At 35.7% G+C, this 11919-nt stretch overlaps 1 protein-coding gene across 1 annotated transcript; it reads right to left on the bottom strand.

Annotated features, from left to right (window-relative positions):
• Positions 1–9375: 9375 nt before the first annotated feature.
• On the bottom strand, positions 9376–11866 carry LOC113306272 (protein YLS3-like). The gene is made up of 4 exons (XM_026555230.1): positions 11542–11866; positions 11174–11418; positions 9511–9588; positions 9376–9453 (listed from the first exon to the last, which is right to left on the bottom strand). Exons 1-4 carry the CDS (start codon positions 11864–11866, stop codon positions 9376–9378), a joined length of 726 nt encoding a protein of 241 aa, XP_026411015.1.
• Between the last annotated feature and the right edge of the window lie 53 nt (positions 11867–11919).

Genomic DNA, 11919 nt, shown 5'->3' with positions numbered 1-11919 from the left:
CAATGCTCCAATATATTTTGACCCAATTCATCTACGAACTCTCACTAATCCTTCTTTTTAGCATAGTTACAGTAGCCATACATACAATATAATAAACATTCTTGTCCGATGGGATCATGTTGAAGCAGAACATGAATCATGTTATTCTCACATCTAACAACCTCAAAGAAAATCCATCCTTCCACATAAAAACAAGTCCTCCGATAATCCTTCAGGTTGGTAGTATTTAATATTTGGGAAATGAAATGAATCTAATCAAGGTTTGAGCTTATTCTCGTCTAATTTGGTCTCACATAAGAATATAATGTCAGGATCTTAAGTTTTGATTAGATTCTTTAAGTGATTCCAGTGTTAGAGGATTTGGATCCTTGAATGTTCCATGAGATAACTTTCATTATTAACCAAAATAGATAACTCAAGTTGCTAAACCAATCCACTCTATGTTAGAGCATTGCTAACAAAGCACTGGTATGTCAAGTTTGGTTGTCATATTTTAGTTCCAAAAATTGAAGATGCTTGATTTGATTAGTAGATTCAACTTCGTAAGGTTAGATTAGGAACATATAAATATTGAGACTCGCTCTTGTTACTCATGAAGAACCTGAACACGTATTGGCATCAAAGAACACATCATCCTTCAGTTCGAGGTTAGTACTAACAGACTTGAGTTGTCCCGTTTTTATATTTGTTCTTTCAAGGAAGTATTTGTTGAAAACATAACTTACAAAGAAATTTTGTTTATTTGTCTCTAGTATTGGTGACTTGGTCATTGTACTACAAGAAAACATATACTAGATGTTTCATACAAATTGAGTATACATAGTTTCGAAGTATAGTTTATCTATGGAGTTCGTGAATCGACATTACAGTAATTAGTAACTTGTTATTATTTTGTTCATTGGACTTTAGGGTGAATTCAACCCTTAGGATTATGATTGAAAGTAATACTCCCTCTACCCCAAATTAATTTAGTTATTTGTAGTTTGCACAATTATTAAGGCAAGGAAAAAAGGGAGTATGTCTAAGTATTTTTTTATAATTATACCCTTATGAACAATAACTAGTAAAACTTAGAAATGATTTGACTCTTAAACTATACCACGGTTTTTCGTAAAGTATATACCATTGAAAACCATATTAAAACACCTATGCAACGAATATAAATATGATTATCATATTATACATATTTCTTATAGTAACAATAATTACTTAAAAGGTTAGTTTTAGAAATATTCCCTTGATTAGTGATATAGCTCATTTATTTGTAGGGACAAAATTTAAAACCAATTAGCTCAATTAATTTGGACTGAGGGATTATTATAAACATAATATAAGAAAATAGACTTGTGAAATAATGTTTCGTAGTTCAAAGTGGGTTCATGAACAATCATAAGTTTAGAACAGATCCCCGAAGATGACTTATTTCAGGACCAATCCCTAGTGGTAAGGATCGATCCCAAGTCAGGACAAATCTTGACATAATTCAAACGTGTTTCTAAGTTTTTGATATATTTGTTATCTTCAGGTTTCTGCAAGCATCGTTATGTACACAGTTTGAATTAAAAATGTTCACATAATGTCGACATAGTGATTTGATCATGTAATAAACTCTTATATCTTAATGTTAAAGTATTTCCCTTGATACTCAAGGTACGATCCTGAAAATGAAATATATATATCTTTTAGATATCGGATGTATGTGCTTACCATGTCCCATAGGTTTGCATATCTCTTGTTATTATAGTAGTAGATTATATAAATAGTGGAGATTGTATTCTAATTTTAAAATAGTCTTGGTCATAACACATAAATACCGGAGATTGTATTCTTACAAACTGATCCCTTGACAAACTGCTTAATTATTTGTGTGATAAGCAAACTCGTTGATAGAGGAGAGAAATATCTTCTTGAAAAGACGAGGGTACCCAAATATACCTCAATCTAAAAAATTTCCTACCTATAAGTCCTCTCTCCGAAAGTGATTGTCTATGGACCGAGTCAAAACAATGCAACTAATCGGTTCACACTTCGTGTGATCGTCTCTGGATACGATATCGAGACAATACAACAACGAATTATGTTTACTTGATAAAAAGGTTCGGACTTAACCAAACACAATAGGATTCACTTATCAAGTAAATAGGAATTAACGTTTGTGTAATACTTTAAATTATAATAAAGACAATTATAATTGCGGAAAATAAAAGTAAATGACACAACAAGATTTTGTTAACGAAGAAAACCGCAAATGCAGAAAAACCTCGGGACCTTGTCCAGAATTGAATACTCTCAGGATTAAGCCGCTACACAAAATTACACCTAACTTCGTATAGTTGAGACCAAGCAACTAAACCTATAGTTCACCTAGTTTCATCTGTATTCTCACGCCTCCAACTTATAAATAAGTCACGTATTTGGAACAATTCCTTTGGTTCGTATTCCAAACAGTAAAGGAACAACAAATATGTTTGGTATCAACTCTCTTCAACCAAGTGATATGAGTCGGACAAAGGCTCTTCTGTTTATATTAACATAAACTCCTTCGTCAGGTCCTTAGATATATCTTATGTTCAATTACCAAAGTAATCGTTAAGATTTTGCGATCAACACTCTTAATCCAAAGAATTGTGTTGATGCCGATCTACTCAATTAATCAATCCAATTCTATCACAAAGATAAAACCGATTATTAATTGGATCCTCTTTTTACCGAAACAAGTATTGTGCACACCAAAGATTATGAACCCACAGATCAGAAATCTTCAATATCTTATTCGTCTTCAAATCTTCTTAGATCTTTAATAAATACCCGCACACAATCACTTGAATCTCTTGTGATCAATCACGCACAGAACGGAGTCTGTTAATAATGGATTATCACAAGATCGTCTTTAGAACTACAAACGGTCTAAAGATCCCTGTCGAAACTCTGAACTATTTTGAGTGAATCTTATATCATAGGAGAATATCCTCAAGCATAAACAAACTAGGTGCAATCAAAGTCCAACCACCGTTAGTCAATCAAATCAATGAAAACAAAAGATAAACCGCAATTATCTAGTTTCCCACCAACGGTACTAATAGAGCTTCTCAATCCCAAAGAAGACTTTAAACTGAGCGGTCGTAAGAGATTTGGCTTAATTATAGGTTACTCTCCTCTCCGAATAGGCGGCTTCACCAGTAGCAGCACAACAAGAGGTAGTTTGTTGTTACGAAGGATTAGTTAGCTAGAAATGAAAACTTCAAGTATTTATAGACTAGGAAGTTTGGACTCCAAGGAATTTCCAAAACCGAAAATATTCTCAAGATATTCATTAAACACAAATTCGGTTTCCATAATTCCTGGAAATCCTCTGTCCAAAAATAATGATCGAAATCTCTTAGAAAATTTTAATTAGTAAATGCACATTACTAATTCTTATTTTCCTAAAAATGAAATTAATAACCTTAGTTAAAAGATTCTTAACTTATTTGTGCTTCGATCCTGGGATTCTTTTCCCTTAGCTATTAAGGAATAACTTTGAACAATTAAATAATAAACATTCACAGCACGTGTTCAAAGTATGTCGACATCCTAACTTTGTAAGTTCTCTTTCATACTTACAACCTTGAAACCGATTTGTCACACTTCCAAAAAAGTTTAGAATTGGTTCATCTGACTTTCAAGAACTATGCGATTGATCAAATAACATTCAATCACAAATCATGGGTTTAACGGTTCTACCAAAACAAGTTTCGGTTCTACCTCTATGTGAGTACCGTGCATAGTCACACTAGCTTTCCGAAATTCGGTTGACTAGGTACTAGGACTGTATCCCATATATATATGGTATCTAACTTGAATGTGTTGCACATGTCCATAGGATCGTTCCCCTTTGCCTAAAAACGTGTTGCACATGTCCATAGGATCGGTTCCCCTTTCTGCTATAAACCTGCCTCACCTCATACAAGGATCGGTTCCCCTTTGTGATGTACTGTACCTCTTACTAGGATCGGTTCCCCTTTTCCCAGTTTTGGTCAGACATAAAATCACAAACCCGATCATACCATCTCAGATGATTAATTAAGATCGGTTTCACTAATAAAAGTCATACCAATACATAAGTCGGGCCTTTGTGAAGAGTTTTACCAAGAACATAACAAGTCATGAACGGTTCTACTAATCACACATATTAGTTGTTCATAAGATATACAATGAATAACAAAACCAATAACACCTTGTGATTTCCTTTTCGATTCACAAACCAAGTTCATGAATTTACTTCTTTAGAACACATGTAAACATTGTTCCCTAGGATGAAATCCTCACCTCATACCCATACATAATCACAATAGCATTAAAATGATTATGGCGATGTCTTATCTACAAAGTTTAATGGTTAAGCAATAAACCTCGTATTGTATTCCTTAATACTATGTCTATCTAGAGTTCAAACATGCTTCGCAATTTTGTTTTCAATATGCACGCCTTGAAATATACGTTAGGGAATGAAACAGTTCAAGTCAAATATCACTAACCTCATGTGGAAGGATTATTGTTGTCGTTGTAGCTCCTTGCTTCTTCACATCTTCAAGTCTTCGCAATACTTGTAATGTCTCATATCCTAATACTTTCAAGCGAACCTATACGAAATTGACTCTAGTACATAATCAAGCGACTCTTAACATGAGTTTTGATTCACTAAAATATGACAACCAAATTTGACATACCAACGCTTTGTGAGTTCAACCAAGCTGTGCTCTAACACTTCTGTTTCCTTCATTTAAAGTCTTTTATGGAATCAATATGTTTTTAGTAGTACCATTGGCGGGAAACTAAATCGTATTTTTATTTAAGTTTCTGATTCTTAATTTGATTGACTAATGGTATAATTATCCTAGATATACCAAACTTTATTATTTCATGGTTCTTCTCTTCTGATATAAGGCCACTCAAGCTTGTTTGAAGATTGACTAACAAAGATCTCGTGACTCAAGATCTATAAATATAATTTTTGATCAATTAACATTAAAAGACTTTGTTGTGTGTGTATTGATCATTAGTAGGAAACAAGTTGTTTGTCCAGCGGTTACTTTGAAGATTGAATATTAAAGGCTTGAAGACTTTTTCTTTTTGGTATTCTGATCTTTTTGATTCTTTTTGCATAGTTGATGATCTGGGATCCAAACAAGAAGTTTATTTCGATAGACGTTAAACTTGTTACAAGATTGAACAAACTGACTAGTTGATTCTCCTCGTATAGTTGTTTGGATAGAGTTTGTTCACTAAGATAGATTATTTTATAATCTTTATCTTGGTTTTACCTTTGATCAAAGGAGTTTGTATTGAACAAATGGAAGATCCTTTATACTCAACTTTATCTCTGACCATTGCCGGATTTGGGAGATATACAATGAGGTGTTACTAAAATAGGTTAGACCTTTGTTGTTTTAGGTTACAATCCAACGGAATTAAGAGAAGATTGATGAAAACCTCGACAAACAGAAAGAAAAGGATTAGGATACACGAGCTATCAAGGTAAAGATATTCGGACACGGCTTCACGAATTCCTAAGTGAAGTCTTTAAGTTGTTATCCTAATTATGTTTCTCGTAGGAAACCAATGTTAATAGAGGACAAATCTAGCATACAACTAGGACACGTGAGCCTCTCTATCTATATACTTTCAAGACTAGGGTTTCCTAGAATTCAAGCTAAGATAGCTTGAGAATCAAGAAAACACTTTCTATGTTTAGATGAAACTATTGTTAGGAGTTCATGTAAACTATGCAGCAGACAGTAGCAAGCATGAAACTACTCAACCACAATGTAGGACCAAGCAAATCCACCTTTTCTAAACCACATCCTCTTAAGTGATTCCACACATTCCCACGTTTAATAAAAATTTAGCTCCTTTCATATAATATATACATGCTTCAGAAACAAAAATGAAGGATATATTTGTTTCCTTAATTATATAAATTTCTCTAATATAATTAGATCCCGTTAAAAAATGAATTTATGAATTTTAAAAATTTAAGAACATATTAGAGAGTTTATCGAAAAATACGACCATACACGGAAGCTGGACACAATTTTGAAACTGATAAAATGGAATAGAAGATAGAGTTTAAACTGACGAAAATGGAATAGAGGACAAAGTTTTTGAAACGGAGGCAGCAGTAGCAGGGGCAGATCCACATCAAGGCTTCCCCTAGCTTAAGATAGGATCAAAATCTCAAAAATCTAGGGGTGTGCAACGGAAGGACGGTTGCGGGTTAGGGGTCATCCGCAACCAAACCGTCAAAGCTGCGGATTTGAAAAATCAAATCGTGACCGGCCCAATCATCCGCGGATTTTACATCCGCGGATCCGCGGATTGTGCGGTCCGGTTGCGGATTAACCGCGGATTAGGGATAAAAAAAAAGATATGGGCTTGTCTTTGGCATCGTGTTTTTAGTTGGTAGTCGTTACTACCGTTGCGTAAAGCCTAGTGGAAGCTCATTTAAGGTTTTACTTTACTATTGAATTAAATTGGAAGCCTAGTGGAAGCCCATTTAAGCCTAGTGGAAGCCAATGCTATTGAATTGGGGTCTGGGCCTGTCTTATGTTATAAGGTTTTACTTTACTAACCTACGGTGCGGGTAATCCGCGGTTTTCAATATTCAACCGCACCCAAACCGCTAAAACGTGCGGATTTGAGAATCCCACCCGTGTCCGGCCCATACGTTTTGCGGTTTGGGTGAAATCCGCAATTTTGCGGACGGATACGGGTCAAATCCGCGGTTCCGGTTTTTATGCTCACCCCTACAAAAACCAATTTTCACACTACCTATTTTTATTGGGCCGAAAAAATGTTCCATAAAATTAAGGGTGCACACGGTACGGTTCGGCTCGGTTCTTGTCGGGGCCGAGTACCTGTACCCCCAGAGGTCGGTACTGAACTTTTGGGACCGGTACCGTGTACCTCGGTTCCGGGACCGGTACGGGACCGGTACCAGTCGGTACCTTTTCAGCAAAAAACTATCTGCCACTCTGCCTTTTCTTTTACCTGTTTTTTCTATATAACAAATTCTCATTCAAAGCAGCAACTAATAAGTAGCAATATTACTAACAAACCAAACAAACAATGTCTTGAAAATATGGAAAAAAAAGTAGCAGTAGCCACACTAAGTCTTGAAAATGAGAAAATATGGAAAAAAAAACAACTAGCAGTGCAGCTAGTGCTGCAGTAGTCTTGAATCTTGATCTTCTAATCCATGTCAGCAGCACTTGTGGTGTCATCAGTGTTGATAGGACCAAGTAACGCTGCAAAAACAAATAATAGCAGTTAGTAACTATTAGACTATATCTATTACTGCCAAACACAAGTAATAATGTAATATGGTACCTTCTTCAACTTCAACATCATCATCTGGTATGTAATCAGATAGAAGATCAAGTTGTATTGGCTTCCTTAGCCAGCTTTGTGTGCAAAGCAATGCCTCAACTGTCCTTGTAGATAAAGAGCTTCTACAAGGACTTAAGACTCGCTTTCTTGTGCTAAAAGCAGACTCACAGGCAACAGAAGACACAGGAATGGCTAATATTTCCTTAGCCATATGTCCAAGTATCTTATACTTTGTACTGTTGGTCTTCCACCAACCCAATAAGTCAAACTCCTCATCATCATCTTCTCCTACACCTTCTTCATACTCGTCAATGAAATATTTATCCAACTCTGTTTTTCCCTCATCATCATTTGGGCTTTTCTTGAACCTCTTACTCCTTGACATCAACTCTTTCATACGACTTGGCCCTGCCACTGGTTTACTTACCACTGCTTTGGCTTATCCCATAGAACTGCTTGACTCCTCCTCATGAACTGAATAGGCATCCTTATATTCTTCAAATAGAATCTTAAAATCCAACTTACAAGCTTCATAACAGATTCAACCTTAGAAGAATTCTTCTCATACAAGAGCTCAAGAGCAAATTGTAGTCCTTTTTCTTTCTCTCTAGGATCCAACAACATGGAAAAAAAGGTTGTAGGGTTCATCTTTGCATAATCACCCCAATATTTGTTATACTTCTTAAACATTTTTCCAGCCATAGTAGCCACAGATGTAGTTGAAATTGTTTGGTGAAGTCCATGTGTCTGTTGTCAAACTAACCCTCTGCTTGGTTGACTTGAAGTAATTTTTCAACTTTTCTTTCTCTAATACATACATGTCTAATAAACATCTATAAATAGTCATTCTACTTGGCACAACAAATTTAGGCTCTAAGACATGCATCATTCTCCTAAAACCTTCACCCTCAACTGCTCTAAATGACATCTCATCAATTATAATAAATTCAACAACTGCCCTTTTACATTTCTCTTGACTGAAAATAGTAGAGACTAACTGACCTTCATTCTCACCCAGTTGTGCAGGATTTAATGTCAGAGTTTGTTGTCCTTTTGGCTTTGGCTTGTTAGGATTCTGCTTGCATCTGTTGAAGTGCTTCCACATTCCACTTGTACCATTCTTTCCAGTATGAGCCTTTATCACCTTCTTGCAGTAATTGCATCCAGCATCTTGAACATTCAACCTCTTGAAATGATTCCAAATGTCAGAAGTTATCTTACCACCCATAGATGTAGAAGTAGCTTCTACATCTACTGTTGCTGTCTCTGGATGTGCTGCTTCATTTGTTGGTTGGATTGAGGATCCAACAATTGCATCTGTGGCAGTGGTAGGTGTAGCAGTTGTAGGTGTAGGGGTATCTGTTCCATGAGCTTGACTTGATTCATCCATGCCAGCTTATCACTGAGAAAACAAATTTAAGTGCTGAAAAATTAAATAAGAACTGAAATGAAACTGAAATGAAATAAGAAATGAAATAAGAAATGAAATAAGAACTGAAATGAAACTGAAAAAATAAGAACTGTTATAAAAAAATATGTACTGTTATAAAAAACATATTAGCTACTTGGACATATGGCTAAGCATTGAGCTCTGTTATAAAAAATAAGAACTGGACATTGTTCTAAACAAAAAACATTATTTATTTAAATTATTTTCAACTTTTAACCATTATAGATGAATGATAAAAAGTAGATAACGGGCTAGGATTTACCAAACACAATAGGATTTGAACCCTCAGTTCACTACCCAACCAAACAGCAGGATTTGAAAGTATAGCCAAGGCAGGAGCAGGAGAAAAGCATGACTCAGATTTCATGGAAGGCAAATATTTATCACAAGTCAAATTATAAGTATGACTTAAGGCAGGAACTCCATATTGCTAGTGTAAACTGAGCAGCCGATGCCACAACCAATGATAACCTCCATATTGCTTAAGATGGCTTATATAATGATCATGAAAAAAGTGTACATTAGCAGCTTGCCTACTGAATTTATGGCAAGCAAGTTTAGCTAGAGCAGAGCAACGCCTCTCCAAAATACCCATTAAAATCTAGTATTAAACAACAAACTACTCTATCAGTCACCTGGAGCATCATGTAAACATATGATAAATTCAAGTAAAATGAAATTTCTATACTTACAAAAGCACCACCCAATTTATCAAGCCTCCAATGCTTAGGGGCGTTAAGCCTCTTCAAATGTTTCTTCGATCCCTTCACCTAAAATCAAATGAACCAATCAAAAAGTTCAAAAGGTTAGAAGATACACCCTATTCAAAACTTTCAAAAACCAGATACAGGTAAATTAATCATGACAGTTCCTCATAAAGAATAAAGCATAAATAAATTCTCTTAGCATAAATAATACTTGATTATCTCCAATTTTCCATTATCAAATTCAGAAACAACAAAATTAATTAAAAAAATTAATCAAATCATTGCAATAAACTACCAAAGATCAACATAACTATTTCAGAAACTCCATCTTCATGTCTTCCAATTCTAACTAGCATCAGTTCTCAGCTAAACCCTAATTCCTCCTTGAATTTAAATCACAGATAACTCAATTAAAATCCACGAACCCTAATTTCTAAATTACGGAAGAACATGATGAACCCTATTTCTCAATCTCACAATTAAGCACAAATTAAATCTCCATATAACCGATTCAACTTCAATACAACAAACCCATATAAGATTCGTCAGTTTTTATTCAGTTTTACTCAAAATAAATTCAAACTACGGGAACCCAAAAATTAACTTTCTCTGATTCTTCACCAAAACAACTTCAGAACTTCAGTTCAACCCTAACTCTTTTGTTCTTCATCAAACAACAAAATTAATCAAATCATTGAAATCACTGACTTTTTCTTCTGGATCGAGAGGTGTTGTTCTTGTTCGATGTTCCGTGTTCACTGATTAATGGAGTTCACTTTCAGACTTCAGAGAATCAGAGACTCAAGAACTATATCAGTCTCTCAGAGGGAAGACCGGAAGAGTCGAAGACGAAGAAGGAAAAGAAAAATGAAAATGAGAAACCCTATCGTTAAGGTAGTATATACACACACCCCCCCCCCTTAATCTAACGGCTGTATTTGTTCAGTACCCCTAAATCTAATGGCTACGAATGGTCGGTTCTTTCGGTCCGGACGGTACGGGACTTATACAGGACCGTGTACCTGTACCTCATCAGCCTCGGTTCCTATTTTATGGACCGGTACCTGTACCCCGTTCCTCGGTTCGGGACAAATATCGGCTCGGTTCCGCCAGTTCCGGGACGGTTCCTCGGTCCAGGTCGGTTCCTGTGCACCCTTACACAAAATTATTAGGCTTAAACCCGGGATGGAAAAATGTTGGGGTTGCTAAGCCCCTGCTAAACTGAATTCCTAGTTCCGCCCTCTGAGTAGTAGATTTTGGTTTTGTAAGTCATTAAATAGACTAGCTAATTGTATTGCTCACTCTCTAGCCAAGAAAGCTAGAGAAAATAGCAATAACTTTGATTTCTATGACGACACTATGGACGTTGTAAGCAAAAAATTAGTTGATATCCTTGCCTAATAAATAAACCTACGTTAGAAAAAAAAAATTGATCCAAGACTCCGATTGATAATAATTATGGAAATTGAACCAAGAGTACAAATTTTATTAGAACATAAATTAAGAAGCAGAAGGAAATAAAACTACTCAAAAGGAAACAAACAATTCCATAGGGAGCTTTTTGTCTCGCAATAACAAAGAGAAGTCGTGCTTAAAACTAATAACGTTAGAACATAATAACGCAACTAAAAAACATCAAACCAAATACAATGCCCTTGCTGAATAACTTCATTTTTGATCCATTGTTTGTACTAGTTGTAGTGGTCTTTGAAGTACCAGAACCAGAATCCGTTCCGGAACCAGAAGTTGTAGAAGAAGAACCAGTTGGAGTAGAATCTGAAGCTGGGGTAGTAGTGGTCGATGGTGAAGTTGTCGTGCTTGTTGAATCTTCTTTTGCATTTGGATCTTTGAAGATCTTTGCATCAGGAGAGTCTGGTGCTAGTTTTAGCAAAGCTGAAACAAAAGATTACACAGTTATTAAGCCTAATAATATTTCTTTGCAACAGATGTCTCATGCAAATTCCTTCAGAAAAAAAAAAAGAATATGCCGGAGGTAATAAGAGATGAGATAATTACTTGGGCATTCAGATGGTTTGGCGTCGATATTGCAGGCGGACGGCATTTTCAGGGCTAATGTTGTGTTAATAGGCAGTCCCATGGAAGGGTCGGTACTTTCCTTGATGAGTACACATAAGCACTTAGGTTTAGCATCCTTAACCTTCTGAGTATCCTCGCAACATTGTTTTGTAGGTACCTTTGCTGTTCCACTAACGTAAGGAATGCATGCAGCTAAAGTTGTTAGTTGATCAGCACAATCTTTCTCATCATCTTCCATGCTTCCCATTGTGTGCATAGCCATGATAGCCACCATTACAACACACACCAACATATACAACCTCATTGTTGTCTTCATCTCTCTGCAGCTAGACCCTCTCTTGTTGTGCACTTCTTTGT

The sequence above is a fragment of the Papaver somniferum genome, chromosome 8 (assembly GCF_003573695.1).
Source record: "Papaver somniferum cultivar HN1 chromosome 8, ASM357369v1, whole genome shotgun sequence".
In the NCBI taxonomy this organism is placed as follows: Eukaryota; Viridiplantae; Streptophyta; class Magnoliopsida; order Ranunculales; family Papaveraceae; genus Papaver; species Papaver somniferum.
This window is presented reverse-complemented; position numbering and strand designations above follow the sequence as displayed.

Coding starts and splice junctions, on each gene's coding strand:
- LOC113306272 (XM_026555230.1), bottom strand. CDS start 11,866: ATGAGGTTGTATATGTTGGTGTGTGTTGTAATGGTGGCTATCATGGCT. Junction 11,419..11,541: donor CAAACCATCTGAATGCCCAA/GTAATTATCTCA, acceptor CTTTTGTTTCAG/CTTTGCTAAAACTAGCACCA. Junction 9,589..11,173: donor AGTTATTCAGCAAGGGCATT/GTATTTGGTTTG, acceptor ATTTGATTTTAG/GTGAAGGGATCGAAGAAACA.